The sequence below is a fragment of the Scomber scombrus genome, chromosome 5 (assembly GCF_963691925.1).
Source record: "Scomber scombrus chromosome 5, fScoSco1.1, whole genome shotgun sequence".
NCBI classification, from domain to species: Eukaryota; Metazoa; Chordata; class Actinopteri; order Scombriformes; family Scombridae; genus Scomber; species Scomber scombrus.
In genome coordinates, this window is record NC_084974.1 from 6,476,829 (window position 1) to 6,497,699 (window position 20,871).

At 41.5% G+C, this 20,871-nt stretch overlaps 1 protein-coding gene across 1 annotated transcript in view; it reads left to right on the forward strand.

The window, feature by feature from the left end:
• LOC133980504 (SPRY domain-containing SOCS box protein 4-like) overlaps positions 1–20,871 on the forward strand; it is a 42,823-nt gene that overhangs the window by 13,162 nt on the left and 8,790 nt on the right. The window contains exons 2-3 of the mRNA XM_062419254.1: positions 1,559–1,657; positions 14,058–14,947. Of these exons, the coding sequence (XP_062275238.1) occupies positions 14,239–14,947 (709 nt within the window). The 5' untranslated portion in view covers positions 1,559–1,657; positions 14,058–14,238. The remainder of the gene's footprint in view (positions 1–1,558; positions 1,658–14,057; positions 14,948–20,871) is intronic.

The following is a 20,871-nucleotide window of genomic DNA, read 5'->3' on the forward strand; positions in this document are numbered from 1 at the left end:
CTTGTCCAACCACACACACTATCAGGGCCTGGATCAGTTGGATGTGATGCACGCACGTGTGCCTGCATGTGTTTGTTTACTCTTGTTTTTTTTTCACTAGAACTGATCATTTGGAAGTGATGCAACCTGCTGCACCCACAGTAGGATAATGAAGCTATTATACCTGCATTCTATCTCAAAAACACCTCAGCAGAGCTGCAGTTAGTTGCCATGGTAATATCGGCACAGATGCACCAGGGATTATAGACAAATATCTGAAATTTACCAACTTTTTTTATTAGTAGTTTAATTGACACCCTGTAACTTCTTTTTACTGGTTTGAACATGACACCTTAGAGGACCTTGCATGTCTTCAGAAGGGTGCTGATGCTCATTTAATAAGAGTAAGAATTTCTAAAGCGATTTCTAATGCAGATTCATTTAGCAACTCCTCATCCAATCCTCATTTCTCTGCCAAATATTCCCCTCATTGCTAACTTGAATACATATTTATGAGATAACGCCCCTTGCCATAATGTAATCTGCAAGTCTCAGTCTCAGGTTGTGTCACGTTAACTGGATTTTTCTTCATCTATTTAAAATCAGAAACATTTTAGAAAATTCGGTGTGTAAGAGAAGAATCATTTGCGTTTTAAGTGCATCTAATTGCATTCACCGCCGCTCATCTGTCAAGTCTTGCCAGGCAACACTCGAACAAGACTCAGCAGACAGAGCCACTACTGCACCGAAGTTCAATTTGTTAAAGGAAGAGCAGCAGCCAGTGCTTTGAGTGCTTTACTTTACCAGATGGAATTTTAGAGGAGTTAAGTGCTGCTCGACCACAGGGAGGAGTGATGCCGGCGGAGAAGCTGTCTGTCACACAGCTCTCTAATGCCGCACCGATAGAGAGTAACTCATTAACATTACCATCCTTAACATTCATAGCATTTGAAAACTAGAAAGCACATATTTATCTCATAGTAAAATATACGTAAGCGACTGGAGAGCGGCCTCTACATCACCGAATCACCCTGAAAAATTACATCATTTATTCCTCTGCTTGATCACCGACTGCCAATGTCAGACAGGGCATGGCAAACCCTTGCTTTTTTAATGTTTGAAGAGCGGTCGTCTTAAAGTTTGATGAACATTAAGATTGCACAAGTTGATGAATATTCAAAAGAGCAGAGGTCCCCCCCCCCCCCCACCACCTTACTTTGCTCTCCTGCCTTTTTTCATTTCCTTTCTTATCTCTCTGTCTGTCACTATTTTGAACCGTTTCATCTTGACCAGAATTTTTAATAGGGCACAAAACAAACATGAACACCCTCTGGCGCTGTAGTGACACTTAGTATATGTGTAATGCAGGAGATTATGTCGGTCTGTTACTTCTAATTGTGCCATTGAGTGCTCATTAAGATGCTCTGTTAACTCATGTATGTGTATCATTTGTTTTGTCCAGTCAATGACCTTTTTTTTTAAGAATGTAGAATCTCTCCACCAATGGGGAAAACACTGTCTCGTGTTTTACCGTCACCCTAATTAAACTTCACCCTTTTTTGCTGTTGTTTCTCAACAGGAAACGAGCAGAGCTTTGATGTCGTTGTGACCCTGCGCCCTGTCGACTTTGGCAGAGATGTGCTTTTCCCCAGACGCCTGCAGTTGGATGGATTAACAGGTTAGCTCCAGCTCCCTGCTCTCTAAACTCTTCTCATCCGCCCTTCATCGCATACTTCAGCACCGCCTCTAATCATTTTTATTTAGTTGCTTTTTCGTCCCTACGTCAAACTCCAGAAATGGACCCCCCCCCCCCCCGCAAACAATAATGTATCCTACTGGCGATGGCAAACAGTTGATAGTTGTTAAAGTGGTGACAGATCTGATAATGCCTGTTTTCAATGATCTACCTCACGTCCTATAACCCAGAGGTAGGAAACCTGATCAGACTGGTTTGTGCTCACCTGTAGGAACAGGGAAACTGATACATGGCAGCTGTTAAATAAATAAAAGCAGCTCCTACCCTAAAAGCAGCTGATATCTACTACAGGCTTAGTGTTTTTTTGGCTCAGGTGTCATCCTATGGAGGCCCACGTCACTAAGGCGAATTGCTACAGTACACTTCATAATTACATTACAGATGACCACATGTCTGTGTATTTATGTCTAAGTTTTAAGTGTCAGCCTTAAACTAAATGCAAGTAATTCTGAAGTTAGAGAAAACATGACAACTTGAACAGAGGGAGGCAGTTAAGTGGTTTTTTGGTGCAAATGAATCAAGGCCAGAATGTAAATAATGTAGAACAACCTCAAAGCACCAACACAACAACAAAATGCACAATGTCTGAGGGTTGCCATGGCAATCTGTCAACCACGCAATGCAGGCAAAGAGAAGGTAACAGAGGAATCCTCTACTGGCTCCTGTATTTGAGCCAGATGAGCTTTTATCAGCCTGAATTGAAAACACAGCAGAGTAGGCATGCAATATTTAATCTAACGTGTGTGTGTGTGTGTGTGCGTGTGTGGCACAGAGAGGGAGAGGAAAAGCAGAATCCTCCATGTGATCCAATGCAACAATCCTTTTAATAAATACCATATGTTCTCAATTACGGGTTGCATTGTATTCAAGGATGTAGATGGTTACATAATGATATCAGATGCTCTTTTTAAGTGAGTTGAGGGAGTGTGTTTTACCACACAGGAGTTTATTTTTTTCTTCTTCTTTTTGTGGTGACTTCATCCTGTCTGCTATAAAAGTTTGTTGTAGTTTCAGGAACTGAAGCCAACACCACCATGCAGTAACAATTCATGTCTGTGCGTGCTCGCTCTGTCAGTTAATGTGAACTCGGTGACCCCCAACTACTCAGTCAGTCAGTCTGCTTACTTTCCATACTGATAGACAGGAGCGTACAAACTGGATCTCTCAGTTATCACGACTCTGTCCTGTTTATTTGGATGTGTGCTGTTTCTCTAACTCTATGCAGCTCAGTTGTAATGTTTTCTAATCACATCAATGTGTGAAAGGAATGTTTGGTGTGGTCAGAGGGCGTGTGTGTGTGTGTGTTTGTGTGTGTGTGTGTGTGTATGTGTATATGTTCAAGCTTAAGAAAGTATTACAAAGATGCGAGTCAGCTGTGAAGCAACGACTCGCTGATCCTGCCAGGTTTCCAGTCTCACTCCACATTTACGTTCAGACAGTCGACCTTTACGGCCTCGCCACGCACATTTAGTACACTTGCTTTTAACCGGTGTAACAGGCGAGTAGTGTAGTCTCACTTTAGAGCGTTTAGTCGGCATCTTAGCTGCTGAACTGCTAAGCACGCTAACTCAAATTCACCACCACAGACGGGTTGTAGCTGCTGCGGCAGTGGGCCAATCACATGTCGCCTTAAATCAATGAATGCTCACGTTGATTGGCTGTGAGCAAGTACATACAAATAGTCATATTTTCTAGCTCTGGGTGCAAAAAGGATGGACTGCAGGTATCGTTTGACTTGGTATCGATTTATTTCAGCCCTAGTGAGGAAGCGTTTTTTATAAAACTATGTATCATGATCTGTTTGCACCCAGTCAGACAATGGTGAACACTAGGGTCAGGTGATAAGCCAAAAAAAATAAAATCACCTTTTCACCTTGGGATAGATTTACACTTTTAAACAATTTTAGTTTTCTTGCAAATGCAGAATTGAAACATTTAAGGCCCACGCAGCCACTGACTGTCAGCACCTGATGATTCAAATAAGTAGATCACAGGCATCAACTTTAATAATCTGTTTCAGCACAGAAAAAGCAGATAACTCACTAAATGATGCTGCTGCTGTTTGTTAATCGGTTTATACTTGAACTCTGGCATCCAGAGCAGAGAGAGCACATCACAGTTTACAGGACTCAAAACAGTTAATGTAGCCAGCTATCATCTGTGTTGCATTTTGACTAAAAATAACCTTGTGCATAGTTTTAAAAATGTTTTGGCGTCTTACTTTGGCAAAAAATGCTGACAAGAGTCTAGGGAAGAGAATATTTCACAATTGAGACGTTTTATACATCATGCAAAAACAAAAGTTTGAATAAATCAATTTATGAGTCATATTCAAAACATAATGATGTTATCAAAGAGTCTTTACCTGCCTAATCCTGTTCAGGATCAACAGAGAGGCTGCATGAAGGGAACAAACACACATATGAAAATGCACCTCATAGACACCAGAAGCTTCAGTGTGTGGTTATGGGTGAGTACCAATCCGTAAGCAAATTACAAATACTGTGTGTGTATTGTATCAATACCTCCTGATTTTCAGAGGTATTGAGGTTAACCGTCCACTTTGGGCTTTGCGAGGTCAAAACCGTTGACTTACCGATCACACTCCACCACGAAAAGATTTCTGTCTCTTCTCCAACACTTGGGAGACATTACCACAGAGACAGGTTTACCTTTTATGTCTCTGCTGTTTGGATTGCAGTCCTGTGAAAGACCTGGATTCTCAGAGACGGATAGCTTTGACTCCCGCCTCCAACACATGGCTGCCAACAGATTCTTCTCTTGGGTAAACGGAGACATGGAGACTGTGAACTGCTGCTCATCCTCTGCTTCTCTCCTGTGGGAGTGTCTTTGTCTGAGCAGCAGGAAGTTATATGGACAAATGCGTCTGATATTGACGAGCCCATTCCCCTGACTTACTGACCAGACCCCAGTCTACTTTACAGGGGGTGGAGTAGTTTATTTCCATTAAGGCTTAGCAGGCCTGAGTAATGTGAATCTTCCGTTCCTTCTTGTCTTTGTTTTCCATATATTCAATCAATCAAACTTTATGTATATATAGAAGCTTTCATGCAGGTTGATATTGTTCAGAGTGTTTCACAGTTGATTGACAAGCTGATGATAAGGCAGAACCAGAAGTGTAGACAAAGAAAATGAACAAAAACAAAGAACAATTTACAAAGAAAAAATTCAATGCAAAAATCAATGCACCAAAGAGAAAATAAAAACGATAAAAATGTATAATAAAAATCTGAAATGAAATAAAGTAAAATAAAAGAAAAATGGAGGAAAAAGTTAGTAAAAAACTAGGTTAAAATAGATTAAAAAGTAGTACGAATAAAATTAATAAGTTAAAATTATAGGATGACGATGATGATGATAATAATAATAAAATATAACCGTAGAATAAAATTCAGACCTTTTACACTCATAGGTATCAGTAAAGCAACATTGTTATTTTATTTCTTGTCACAATGACAGCGGTGTACAAACCCACAGAATGTCTGTGGAGGGTATTTTTGAATCCTACCTGAGGTCATTGACATTCTCATGCACTGCTATCACATCAAAACAAGGTAACCCTACGGCAGGCAAGCCGCAATGTGGGTGGCTAGTGTTGAATCTGTCATGACTGTTGTGAGTGTGCATTTTTTTTCTACAGTGAAAGCTCCAATGTGGGGTTTTTTTCTTCTCTTTTTTCCTCCTCGAGTTAATTTGAGCGAGTCATATTGCATTGATATATGTGGAATTCAGCATGAAACTCTCTAAACAAGCGTGCAGAGAGGAATGCTGTTGCGTCTTTGTTGAGGAGGAGGAGGAGAAGGAGGAAGGGGGGGGGGGTACAAGTGAGAGGAGGGCCTTCTTGTCTCTCAGGGCAGAAAGATGAGAGGGAGACAAGCGGGGATACACAGGTAGAGAGCGGGGAAAGGGAGTCGAGGAGAGAGGAAGAGATGTAAAGGTTGGGTGGGGTTTCTTGTACACAATCAAAGGCTACAATCTGCAGACCATTTTTTTTCGGCTTGCCCTACCAGTGTTACTGTGTTCAGACCAGACATCATGCTGGGTCCTGATTCAGACGGCTTTATGATGAAAAAATGCAGATTCGGCCAGTTGTGTGTAACATTGCTCAACTTTTGCCCAACGCCGTGCATTCTCATCCGTGCACATTAGCATTAGATGACTTTGTTAAACGTGGGTGGGGTAATTCTAGTGATTAATCGACAGATACTGACGAGGAAGGATTTTTACAACTCTGGAAAGTTATCAGCCACAAAGTGCTGTGCGGTGTTACGGTGTTTCATAAGCCCTCAAAATATTTGAATATCGGCGGTTGTAAAGGAATCCAAAAAAAGTCATAGAGAGTCCCCAATGTTGAATCAGTCTGACTGCTTAAAACATGACCTGAAAACATAAAACCAAACTAAAGGTTAGAAGAAAAAAAAAAGAATAGCTGTGATGAACTCGAGATAAATAGAGTTTAAAATGAGAGATGCGGTTCCACGCTACGCCACACAAACTGAGGCCAAGGTCTATCTGCTTTTTCTCAATAGAGTGGGAAACGGGAGGAACACAAGAGTCCCTGATAAATGTAGAAATTAGTCGATGTGAGCTGTCAGACAGAGTCTGCTTGTTGTCACAGTACAAGTCTATACAGTCAGCAGAGGGGGAAAAAAGCCCACAGAGTCTTAAAACCACTCCAGACATCAAAATGAAAAAATTCAATTCACCCCGTCGCTGAATGCACCTCGCTGTTTGGATGAAGCGCTATCTCGGAGTGAGACTTTAGACTGTCATGATTAATGGTTTAGTCTATAAAATGTCAACAACAGCGACAACAAAAATGCTCTCGGCAGATTCTCAGAGCCTAAAATGAAAAGATAACACTTTAAAAATCCCCAAGATGTTCAGTTTACAGCGAGAGGCAGCCTCAAAGATTCTGATTCTTAAGTATCAACGTAGTAAAATAGCTGCTGATTTAATTATATTTTGATAGAAGTGTATTGACTATTCATTCTGGCAATACCCTTGATTCATTGATACTGCAGTTCATACTTTGTATAATGAATATTTCCTATGATAGATCATCAGTAACCCCTTTTTGTAAAGTTTCATTTTCCAAGTGGAAGCAACAATACAAAGTAATCAGACAGTATAGTTACAGCAAGCATAAACAATACAGTCAATGATGTATACATGTACATGTCATTGGATACATGCTGTCATTTTTCACTTGACCTGTAACAATAACATTACGGCTGCCACAGACCACATACAACCCCCACACCCATCCCACAGGCTCAGTACTTCCCTCCAAAAACAAGTACTGCACACAAAAAAAAAAAAATATATCTTCTAAACTTTTTCATACCTATAAAATCAATATTGAATCAGAAATGTGCTAAAATCTATTGATAAGTGCAAAGATAATTACTTAAAGTTAGTTGAAATGAGTATTACCAGAATGATTTCTTTCTCAGCTGCAGTCGTTAATAATTCATGTTTTCTGTCTTTTCTCTTTGTGCTCGAGCGCTACAGGCTACTAATGTAGGCATCCATAAAATGATAGCTCTCACTGATTGATATATATATACTGAGCTTATGAGGTGTTTTCCATCTCATTACCAACAATGTCTTTGCAGCTGTTGAGCCCCACAAACAGAACTCATCATATGAGGTGTTAAGCTGAGCGATGTATCATCATTCAGTGATAATAAAATCTATTTGTAAAGTTGACATCATCTCGAGCTGACTGTGCAGTCATCGCCTCGCTATTCATACCAGCACAATGGTGTGAAGGAAGTGAAACTTAACTTTTTTTTTTTTAAAGGGCATGTCTCTCTGCACGCTAGATTTTTAAGTTCCATTTTAATGTTGGAATGCAACACAAGACGGACATCTGAAGGGCTCAAAGTGCTCCGTCCAGTCAGCAGAGCTGTGTGTGTGTGTGTGTGTGTGTGTGTGTTTGTCCAATTTCCTCCCACCACTTCGTAGAGGCGTGCAGTCAGTGCATCTGTGAGAGTGTTGTGGGTTTGTTTTTTTGTACTGCTTGGGAAAGACTTTTGAGCGTGCTCCACACTCTGCCCTCCCTCTTCTCCCCTCCCTCCCTCTCTTTCCCTCCTCCCTCCAGCAGCTGTTTTCCTGTCTTAGCTGGGAACTGGAGCCAGGCTGTCCCCCCCTCACATCCCCGCGTCACAAGCAGGAACTCACCCGACTTGTCGGCATACGCAAACACACACACTCCTTTTTTTGTCCGTCTCTGCCCTGTCCCACACACTCGTCCGGCTGTTGAATGTGTGTGTTCCGACCTCATTCTGGACAACTCACCAAGGAATAAGTATTCCAACTCTTTCATTCGGGCCGCCGTGATTTTGCGCGTTCACATCGCTGTGCGAGAGCCGGCCGACTGTTTGGAGAAATGCTTTCATGGTAAGATGTCTCTCCCCTTCTCACACACAGGCAGCTTCTGTCTCTCAGACTCTTGTTTGTACTTTCTTCTCTGTCGGTGACATTTTTCTCAGGTTTTCTGTCTCCGTTGCCGGGCTGACAGTTCCCAAAGTCTTTCTGCCTGTGTCTTAAAGCATTTTCATGCCATTAAGGTCTTGAAATGAATTAAATGAAGCATCAAAGCTCTAATATGTCTTTAAATGAAAATAAATGTGGCATTCATTGCTTAACTCATTTAAAAACATGTACTTTTTCATGATATATATATATATATATATATATATATATATATATATATATATATATATATATATATATATTTTTTTTAAACTGAGTGGCTGTTTCAGCCAGACACTGACCTCTGCACCACGGCTGTAATCAGCAGCCGACTTTCCGTGTAGCATTTCACGCCAGGGCGGCTGAAAGGTGGGGAGTGTGACACATGATTAAAGTGTCTGTATTGCGTTACGCTGCTGCTGCTGCTGCTGCTGCTACACTCAAGCCAGTTCAGTCCTGACTCATAGTTACACTTGGTATTACTTTGGTGTTAGTTATGTGTGACTGGTTAGATGAATTACTCTATTAAATAAGTTTGATGTGTTCCGGGCCATTGTGTTATATCAAACCTGCCAATTTCTTATCTTTTGATCCTTTTTGATGCCAGACAGTAATGCGATACGTGGCTTTAATTACATTGTTTTCCCAACGCTTATCTGCACTTCTGTCAAATGTCAGGCAAATAAAAATGCCACATCGGGCTCTGCTCATTCTTCATAGTGAATATTTATCAGTACCTGAAATTGTTTCAGTCAAAGAAAATAAAGTTTGTTGACATTTCTTATCCTCGATCACTTCGTGAAATTATTCCCATTCATAATTGAAACATGCCAAAGGGAACCGGTAAACTGGAAACTGATGCTGATGATGATCTTCCAATTTCAATGCATGTCACACTCCTGGTCGCAATCTGAGAGAGATCGCACGATAGCAGCAATTGAGAGGCTTGTCAGAGAGTGCAGTGTAAAGCTGATAAACTGTAGTGTGACGCAAATAGAAAAAAAGGACAGATGCAAGCAAAGACATGTCATCAAACTTGCGTCATCTATCTACATCGCTCTGATGGTTTTAAGCAAGCTGCGGACAAAAGCACTTCTGTGCATTGAAAAGCTCAAAGGAGGAGGAGGAGGAGATTGTGAAGTTGGTCACAGCCAATGAAAGAGAGGGCAACAAGAAATGCTGATTCAGCTGAATGACATTAGGCTAGCTCGCAAGTGTATTCTGCATCATTTCATGCCGTGTTTTTGATTGGTCGGTTTGAAAACACGATTTAAAGCAACCATCGCATCATTGCCGACGCTGTCAAAATAAACGCAGGCAGTCTTTGGTTGCCGTGAAAGATCTGTACATAATTCAGCGCCAAGCCATCAAGTAGATTTTTGAAATAATACAACAAAAAAAAACAGCTTTTGCTGATTTCCTCTAGCTGCTGGAGGCACTAGAGGAAAAGTTAGACGATCACCAATGTCATTACAAGTCAAGTAGCTTGGAGTATCATGGGTAGAGAGAAGAGGGGTAAACCTCTTAACCAGCTGGCTACCAAGGCTGCACAGGCATATTGAATATCTGTAGCAAATGTCACAGCAGTCCATCAGATAGTTAGATTTCTGTCCGGGCCCAAGCGGTGGCCCAGCGCTGACATTGTCATTCCTGTAGCCATGTCCCGTACAGCTAGCATGGCTCATAGACTAGTTGGTAGTAGGTATATGTAGGCAAAAAAAAAAAGTTCTCACATGACTTCTGAATCCTGCAACTGTGAATCATCACAACAGTCTTGTTAGTGTTATTCTCCAAAAACTTGTTTGACTTTACACTGGTGTTGTCAGTTCATATTCTTCTGTTTATAGACGACAAAAGAGGCCAGAGACAGATTAACCTTAACATGCATGAAATATCTCCATGTTGGGATTCAATCACTATTAATTGTTTTTACTTTAAATTATAATCTGGATTCATGTGGTTGTCCTTTCCAATGAAGCTAAATGATGAGTTTGTCATTGATAGAAAAAAAGCACCTGCACACATACTTGTACCCGTGTCGTCGTCACCCCCCCCCACCCCCCCCCCCCCCCCCCCCCCCATCCTCCTTCCTGCTGATGTTCCAACACCTGTGTGCAGATAAGAAAAGGGTGCGTGCGTGTGTTTGAGTGGGTGATACTTCAAAGTCCCTGCACTACCAGTCTGCATTTTTGTGCCCTCCAGTCATGTGCGTGTTTTGAGTGGGTGGAGGGGTGAGGGGGGGCAGGTAGGGGTTGCTTCTGTTAAGGCTGGCTGTGCATGTTTGATATGCTAACAATAGTTGTCACGCTACCAGCAGGCCCTCTTCTTCATGTCACCGTGCTCCAGATAAGTTTGTGCCGTGGATTCCCGGTCAAGCTGCATCTTAAACAGTCCCGCTTCCTTGCATCGAATCCCAGAGGAGAGGAAAACCACTGGGCTCCATATTTAGATGGAGGACATGGAAATGAGAGTCAGAAGTAGGGGGGGAGATGAAGCAGAGATTGGTCATGGTTTGTAGCCACTGTATTTGACACTGGATAATCCCCTTCACTAAATTCAGCTCTCTTAATCTGGACATGTGTGGAACTGGATCGCAGCGCCTCCTTCTTGCAGTTCAGGGTTTCCTCTATCACCCATCACCCATTTGCACTCATCTCATGTATTTCTCTCATCTCTCACTCTCCTTCATGTTCCGCCTTTACTTCTCCTCGCCTATCATCTCACTCACAGACACTCCTCATCAGCTGTGACCTTCTCCTTCACGGCCAGCTTTTTTCTGTCCTTTCACTTACCTTTGTACATCTCCTCATCCTCAACTCCCTCTGCAGTACAGAGAGAGACAGGGAGAGAGAGAGGAAGCCTGATTCTGCTTGCAGGCAGTATACAGGATAAACATGTCCAATGCTTGGATGTAGATCTGGAGACGGCAAGTCACTACCACGACAACAATGTTGGTTAGGTAACGTAACCATGGCCTAACCCCATATTCAGAGTATAGCCCTAACTGTCTCTATACCAGTGAGTTTTCAGTTCATGAAAATTTTTGTTCAGTATTTAGTTGTACTAAAAGACCCTCTAAGAAGTGGGAGGTTCAGTTTTTTGGGGGCAATTGCATTTTGTTTTAATGATTTTAAACTTGTTTTTTTACTAGCAAAAATTAGTATTAGCATTTTCACAGTTAACCATACTCAGTAACGGGTAGTTAGCTCCACATACTGTATGTCGTCCAAATATGGTCAGGCGACAGTCAAATTGCAAAACGGAAGTCCACAAACCAATTGGTGATGTCACAGTGCTACATCCATTCTTTGAACTGTGAACTGCTAGTGTGAGCACAGTCTATTTATTTTTGTGTGTATCATTTTGTTTTCAGTGTCAGTCATCATAAATGTTTTGCACTGCATGTTGGCAGTATGACTTCCCAAATGTACTGCGTTTTTCAGGAAATTATCAAGTGTTACAAAGATTGCTTCCCCCTTGCTGAGCTCCATTAACTAACAAGGGAAATGACTACACTTCATTACTTGAGAGACTTAATAGTTTTGGTGATACAGGCCATACATTTAATATGTGTTGTATGTTGGTTTTTTTTGCATGCGTGGCAACAGATGGCAAGTGATTATTAAATATGTCTCCATAATTAATATATGATATATATAATATGGCTCAATCAGTTACAATCAGGTTTTTTTGTGTGAGTGAGAGAGAGAGAGAGAGAGTTTGGGCGAGCTCTGGGCACACCTTGGCAGAGGCAGTACAGCACTGGGATAAAATTGATTTTCAGGTTTGATATTCACCAGCTGGAAGTGTCTTTTTGATGTCGGCAGCTCTGTGGACGGCATCAAAAATGTGTGTGTTATTTGTTTTTGTTATTTTCTGTTAGTTAGATTGACACTCCCCTCTCACTCTCTCACCCTCCAGCTGTAGCTGGTATTGATTGAGCAAGTATTGATGCAGTCAATCGGCTGGCTATAAAAAACATAACAGATTTTTGTTGTTCAAGATGAGCACTCTGATTGGATATCATTGTTTATACTGTGCAGTAGTATTGGAGTACTTATGTAATATTTTAACTCTGCTCATATAATGATGTAATAACAGACTTGACGTGTTTAGGACACATTAAACCATATTGACTGAATACAAATGTACATGTGTATGTGATCCACATGTGGCTGCTGTAGTTAAATCAGTTTAAATGTCACTGTATTAAGTGGAGATTAATTGGACACTGTGGCAGGCTATCTGCACCATGACCGCTTTTTCTTTCTCTCATCACATTTTCTTTCTCTTTCCCAATCCCCATGAATCATCTCTTTGTGGCTTGTCAGCTGATTGTTTGGCCCAGTGTTTCCCCACTGATGGCTAATGCTTGAAGACCAGTACAATCTGTGTGTGCGCATGAATATGAAGGATTTGTATGTAGCATGAATGTTACAGAAGCACAAATAAATGTCAGCTTAATGGTTGATGGCCACTGTGATTACAGTCTCTTTGTCCAGGATTACATTATGCAGTGTTATAAATTGTCCCCCATATTCATCTCCAAATGACTCCATGCGTCATCTCTGGTGTTATAAATGAATTCATATGGAAATAGAGAGCTTTTCAGTCTGTGTGTTGTAGACATGAGATAGGGCAAATGTGAGTGTGTGTGTGTGTGTGTGTTGTTGTTGAGTATTTGTGTGACGTTTGACTCCAGCTGGACTGTTCTGTACTTTCCCTGGAAGAATCATGTGGATCTCTTTCCTAAGAAACAACTATACAGACTCAGTGGGGGAGTTGCATATGGGAAGGAGGGTGTCTGTAGAGCAGAACTGGAACAGTTTTTTTGACTTTGTAATTCAGGGAAATTGTGTGTGTGAGGTTATGAAAGTAAGAGTTACAGTCACTTTGGGCTTTAAGTTCACTTGCCATGAAAACTCAGCTCATACATGTTACATAAAATATGTATTGCATCACATTTATTTGCTTGGTAGGGACAGAATGAATGTGTTCAGTGAAGGTTGGCAGCAGGCTTTGTCCAATCCTCCTACACATTGGTGTGGACTGTATATATAAGTGTATATAATTCTGAAAGAGGGGGATAGCGTGTTTGTAGGGGTCATCTCAACCTGTTTGCTCCACATGTATACTGAACATTAACAGCTGAGATACAGGACAGATGTCTAAAATGCTGGAACTCTCTCTTTTTAGATTAGTTTTCTAATACTTTTACTGTATCCAGTGATAAAAAACATGTGCGCAGAAAGACATTGTAATTTTCAGTAATCTACACTTGAGATTGCCCATTGAAGAGAGGAAGTAGTGTTGTAGAGGAATGCTAGAAATGAAGAGAAGTTCATCCTTCATTTCTCCTTCCCTGTCATTTCCTCTCCTCTCTGCAGCTCTGGCTGGAAGCCAGTGCTGTTAATACCATGTTTGTGCTGCTTACTCTGTCCGTCTGCAGTGCTGTTTGATATACACCTATGAATAAGAAACACATTGTTTGTTAATGAAGTTTTATAAGCAAAGTAAGTGTGATCAAAAAATCATCAGAGTTGATCAGATTAAAAAGGTTTCCATGGTAACATTCACGCTATGGTTGGAGCGATAGACATTAGTACGTTAGACTGGAATTAAATTGATATCATTGTTTTGTATTTATCTTTTGTACCTTTCACCTTTTTAAAAAAAAATACTAGACAAAGCTTAACCAATGACAGGTCAACACTTGCCAGATGATGTCCAATTTCAATTATTGATGAGCCAACCGTGACTGATATTAAACAACTTGAGACTGTATGTCAGCTACATCAGGTTTTCTCTTTGTATGTTTCAGGAGTGTCATTCCCCCTGGTAGAAGAGAGTGTCTGTGTCCATCGGCATCTTTCCACCCAGGACCCACAGTGTTGTTGTTGCGCCCATGAGGTAACGTCAGGACCCGACCACCCCCTCATTACCACCCTCGGTCCATCCATTTCCCTCCCCTGTGCCCCTTCCTCCCTCGGACCCACCCAGCCATGGGCCAGAAGATCTCAGGCAGTATCAAGTCAGTAGACGTACGTGGGGAGCCCTCATACCGGCCAGTGCGCCGTGAACTCCGGGGTCCGGATTTCTGTCGGCCCCCTAGGCTGGACCTGCTGCTGGACATGCCGCCAGCCACCTCGGAGACCCAGCTGCGCCACGCCTGGAACCCCGACGACCGGTCCCTCAATGTGTTTGTGAAGGAGGACGACAAGCTGACGTTCCACCGACACCCCGTAGCACAGAGCACAGACTGTATCCGCGGAAAAGTGGGCTACACCAGAGGCCTCCACGTTTGGAGGATTCATTGGCCGGCCAGACAGAGAGGCACCCACGCCGTAGTGGGCGTGGCAACCGCCGAAGCACCTTTACACTCAGTGGGCTACACGGCCCTGGTAGGATCAGACTCGGAGTCCTGGGGCTGGGACCTGGGTCGCAACAGACTGTACCACGACGGAAAGAACCGGCCAGTTTCCACGTCGGCGCCCACATACCCCTGTTTTCTGGAGCCAGATGAGTCGTTTGTGCTTCCAGACTCTCTGACAGTCATACTGGATATGGACGAGGGCACACTGAGCTTCATGGTAGACGGACAGTATCTGGGAGTAGCTTTCAGAGGCTTAAAGGGCAAGAGACTGTATCCCATCGTCAGCGCTGTGTGGGGGCACTGCGAAGTTTCTATTCGCTACGTCAATGGATTAGATCGTAAGTAGCACAACTCTGACACGCACATACAGACACTTAGAGCTTTTCAGTGATAGTATAATATTTATTAAGTGACTTGTTTAGTTTTTCATTCTTTTAAACTTGTGCGTCTTTAATATCTGACACAAAACACAAGTAGCAGTGTGTAAAATGCAACTTTCTGTCATTTTTTCAATTCTCTCAGCTGTCTTCACACCTGAATCCTGCAGTTTGTTTGTTGCCACAGTGCTCAGTTACAGAGCTACGTCATTTTTGAAAAAAACCTATTAAACAGCAGCATTTAGTCCAACAGCTTTCAAAGCGAAACTGAGTTTTCTCGACGGCACAAGAAAAAGTAGAGCTGACAGTCTGTGATCTCTGAAGCGAGACATGCTGGAGCTCGGCAGAATTAATTCCTTACAAATATGTTTGCTGTCAAAACACTTTTTTTCCTTTTTTTTTTAGCCTAATCCCTGTTTAAGTTAGCATACCACAATCAGCTATGTAAAATATGCTCATACACTACTCTGACTGCTGACACCTCATTACACTTGATTTACGGTAAATATGTGCACACAGATTTTAATTCTATTCATAACTATGTAATTTATATTAAACAAAGTGTCAATAAGTGTTGTGTTGCTTTAAGTGTGTATTTAGCCAATTATTTTTCCAAAAATGGTGAAGTTTAGTGCCGCTATTTGCATTTTGAGTCACAGCAGCAATGTGGAGAGGTGGATATGGTTATTAATATTTCCCAGTGCAGAGGTGTTTATGTTTATGGGTGTAACTTAACACAGGCTTATATTAAGACCTGCTCATCAAGTGAGATTTGTGCTGCAACAACTTTAAGTCCAGCGTGATTCTAGCAAAGATGCGTGTATTCATTTGTCACGTATGGGCAATGGTCAGTGATGTCTGTGTCTAGTTGCAGACAAAGAGCGATTGTATTGAGGAGAGACAGTGTGAGAGCAGTCTGGATCAGGCTGCTGAGTCATTTAGACAGCCCTCATTAAACCCCCCCCCCCTGTACCCCTTTGAGAAGTCGCTGTCACACAGTGACTGCGACAGTGTGATATCTAACTGTAAATGAAAGAGCCTCTATCTGTCGGTACTGTTCTTTACTTTCCTTAAATTGACACACCAGTGGGTATGTTGTGAGGGCCAAAGGAAGTACAGTGTCAGGTGTCAATTGCAAGCTTATTATATTTCTTAAATTATTGAGTTATTCGATTGTGACGATGCGTTTCCGCTTTGAACCGGAATAGCTTTTCTAGCCTTTGCACAAATCTTTTGAGCAAGCGTACCTGCTTGAGTCTAAGTGAAGGCACATAAGGCTGTCACGATGAAGGATTTTTCCCCTGTGGGTGATTTTAGGGGGGCTCAACAGTGTGGTACGCAGCCATATGCAGTATTAGCACCCTTATTTGTGATAAGAATGAGGCAGCAGTACCTGGGGAACACTGAAAACACTTTAAATCACGTTGTAGCAGGAAGCAACGTTGACCTACAGCCAAGTCTCCTTAAACTTCGGGATTGTCTGATTGGTGGGAAACAACTTAACCTCGCAGGTTAAATGGCCCGCTCAGCTGTGCAGTGACACAGAAGAGTTTAATCATATAACCCAGACAAAATATTTATACAGATGTGTTTTTAATTGCCGAACACCAGCACTGACTCTGTTATTAGGGCTGGGCTTGTGAGGCTCACTCAAGGCTTCATGGAGCACGATGAGCACGATGATGGACCGAACCAGGGAGAAAACATGAACATAGCACAAAACAGTGCAGAGTGGTTGCTTGAGTACATATTATTTATTATTACAGTGTAATAATTGCATGTTAGTTTCTTTCATGTTGTTGGTGCGTATACTCATTCACACCTCACTTTAACAATATTAACTTTTCTATGTGTTGAAGCAGCTATACTGGAGGCTAAGAAGTCTGCCTGATCTCTACAGGCACATATTTTACAAATACTGCATTAGTGTGTGAATAAGGGGGATTTCACAGTTTACACAACCTTAAGCAGTACTGGTGGGGCTAATTTCCTAATGCTTACACCTGGTCTCAGCTCTCCATGAGTGGTGTAAGATTTAAGGTTTTAGGTTTTCTTCAGAGAGCATGCAGCGCACTTTTCTGTGAGCATGGATCTATAAAAAGCCCACAATGAGAGCGAGCGCTGCTTTGTTTACCAATAGGAAGCAGCTTAAACATGCTATGTGTACTATTTCTAGCCCGCTTTCCGGCCGCTTTTTTAGCGCTCTCTCAAGTCTTTGTGCAGTCGTCTTCAAACTCAGTCGTCTCACATACTCAGACGGCAAAACAACAAGTCTGCATCCAGTTCTGATGTAATAGGAAAATCTGTTCCACCGCCGTCCCAAGGACACTGTAAAGATCAGTTTGTGTGTGTGTGTGTGTCAGTCCCCCCTTCTGTTAAATGTCATCGTCCCAACAAGTAGTCATCTCAATCATGACTGCCCCTCTGACTGTATAATAGCCCTCAGTCCTCCCTCTCATCCCCTCCCCTCTCTCTCACCAGCCTGCATGTTGCACAAAGACCCAAAGCAGGCCGTGGGGGGTGTGGGGGGGGCGTTCCCGACAGTGAGGCATGAACACCATGTCCATGGCTGCGAGCCATGTGTGTGCGTATGTGTGTACTGGCAGAGAGGAGCCAGTAGAGGAGGAATTCTGGAGGATGTCCCAGTGTGCCTCTGAGCTCAGCGTCTGGCCCTGCCTTGTGGGGAATGTTGGATAAGGTGTCTGTGTGTGTATAGATGTACTTAAGCCGCTTGCGTGCACATGATGTAGACTGACCTATATTTGTGGTCTAGATAAATGTGGTACAGTACAAAATCTGTCATTTGTCACTTTTTGGTTCATGAAATGTTGTCCCTGTGTTGGTTTCTGTGCAGGATCTATCCAGTGTGATAAATATGTTCTTGAAGCAACAATATTTCAAAGACAACTGCTTTTTATAAACATGGAAGGATTTGGATGGACATGAATATTGTTTTATAATATAATACATAATATAATAACAATAATAATAATACAGAATTCAATGACTCATTGTTACGTGGAAGGATAACTAGTACTGCTGAAAACATCAACATTAGCTCATTATTTCCATATAAAAACACACTATATGGCAACTATATGCTACATGTCCAGTACATAATGGGGGAGAGCTGAAAGAAACGGGACACTGGTGAAGAAAGTTGATGAAGTGACAGAGACGCTCATTTTCCACTTAGTTTGGCAGAGCAGAGTGATTCTAAAGTGTCAGTAAATGTTGATGTTATTTGGACTTGGCCAGATTTTTAGAGCGAATGTGAAAGAGTGTCCTGGTTGTTCATGAGGAATAATTCTGTTGTGATTTTTTTTTGAAGTGTTCTAATGAGACTTTTTGACCTAGTGTTCTTCTAGTGTAAACTGTGTTATAAAAAAACAAAATCATACTTGTTCAGTCTGTTTTTGAAAAAGGAAAGTTACTCAATGATCTAGCCCCATAAGAAGCGCTGGTCCTCCTTACACCCACCTGATATGATCTTTATCGCTAGCATCCTACCCTTTTGTAACAGGGTTAAAACCTTGAATTTTGAGACCAAACTTACTAGATTTGCTGTTACATAGTTTTATTATCTACAGCCAGCAGAAATGTAGGAACTTAAAGGTCCAATATGTAACTTTTCTATATTAAAATGTCTTAAAAATGAGTAGACCTATGCAATATTTTGCTAAGTTGTGTACCTTCATTATCCCAAAAGTTGGAACCCAGAGATTTTTTTAATCAATTTTTTAAAATCAAGATAACTTTTAATCTGGTTGCCTGTCAGTGGAGTCATACCCCATTACGCATTCATCAGCATTGTGGTTGTTTGCCATAAGCTGTGATAAATTAACTTTTTGTCCAGTTTTAAGCCACATTTTTACAATAACTGGGTTGTTTTTAACTATATCTTCTTGGAATTTGTTGCCCTTGTTGGACAGTTGGCAGTGAAGAGGCAGACAGGAAATAGGGGAGAGAGAGTGATGGGTATGACATGCAACAAAGGCCCCTCGCTGGAATCAAACCAGTGACAGTGCAGCTATGTGACAACAGTAGTAACCATTCGGCTACTGGGGTGCTCCTTTTTAACTATATCTGTTAACTGGATGAAGGATTTTAGTCATTGGACATCTGGATCTGAAGTTAAACTCAACTCGACTCAGCTCTGTGTTTCCTGTGTCCATTGAACAGCATCAGAAAAACACTATTGTTTTTTCAATGTGAAACTGCTTTATATAGTGTTTCACCAGTTTCAATCATCAAGTCTGTTTGATTTGAGGAGGAGGAGACCCTGGCAGATAATTTGGTTCCTGATAACACATTTCAGGGCAATGAACACTGAAGGAACCCCAACTGGGAGAAGCTGACTATAATGAAGGCAGTGGTGATTGTTTAACAATGAAGACAACAACTCCCACAACCCTACACTTCTTCACAACATCATCAAACTCCATCTTTTGACATTGTTTTGCTACATAGAGCCCTTGCGGCAGATAATTACACACTGTGCTTTTAAGAATTCAGGGTTCAAGTATTCTGTTTTTTTATGAGCTGTCCTGAGATTTGAAGTGACAAGCTTAGGTCACGCTTACAAAGGGTGAAATGTTTCTCTGAAAGATTTGAATGGCTCTAGAGTGCATGATATGTGACGACATGGCAACATGTTACAAAATGAGCATCTCAGACATTGGTTTTGTTCTTTCAAACGTTGGCTGATACAACATATAAATCCTGTTCACATGTTTCAGATGTGAAAAAAGAGGATCTGTCATAATGCTAAGATTGCACCTCTCTACTTTGCATTTTGCAGATGACCCACAGTTCAACCAGATATCTGTAAATGTGGTATTAATGAAATAATCTCATTTTGGGTATTAATGTAGCCCACTCATGAGAGGTGCACAAATTGTTTGATCAACGTGTTGGTTTTTCTTTTTTGCTCGACTAATGAAGCTTGAAGATGGCAGAAGAGTCTGATAATGAAACCGGTGCTGACTTATGAGCCTGAACTCACATCAATCACTAGTTTTTTTGGTAGACATCAAAGATGATATACTACTGATATGTTAATCAACATATTTGTATTCTATCTTACTGCAGAGAACGTATATGAGTTGAAGCCATGAATCTTCAAAGAGCTCGCGTTCTTACAGAATGCACATGAGAAATCACTGTATGATATCAAGCATAAGGAATATCTGGGTGTAATATAGAGAAAAATGGAAACATCCATATTTATGCCTGGAGATGGCAATGCTCCCCTGCTCCCACATGTAGCTTCTGTGCATCCTCTTAAAGGAACTCAAAGAGAGATTGACTTGCTGTTCACTTTCCTGCTCTTTTTACATTCTTTCTTTTCTCTCCCTCTCCCACTCAGTTAGACTCTTATTCTCCACCTCTTACTCCCTGTGAAGTAAGAACATAGTTTACTTCTCTCTCCTGTCTGTATTGTCCCTTTTTAATAGTGTTGGGACAAAAACAATCTATATTGCAATATATCACGATATTTTCCATTATTTATCGATACACTTGCGCCAAGTATCGATACATCTCTTTTTAAACATAGGACAGCTCAAGATTTGATTAAGCTACTTTGACTTACCTCTACCACAGCACCACTACCCTGTACTTCCCTCTGAAGTCGCTGAACAGACTGGTAACTGTCAGGTGGACGCCATATTGATGGTGACAACAAAAGAGGAAGACAAGCAAAATGAACAGCTGTTGTAAAACTCCATGTCAATGCTGTAAACACAGAGTCCACTGGAGCTTTGACAGTCACTAGAAAAACATTCATGGCTCTTTGTTAAAGTTTCTTTCTGGTACTTGTGAGTGTCAGTATGTAGCTGTGGCCCTGTTGTTTGTCATGTAAACGTTACCGATGTCACTCGTCA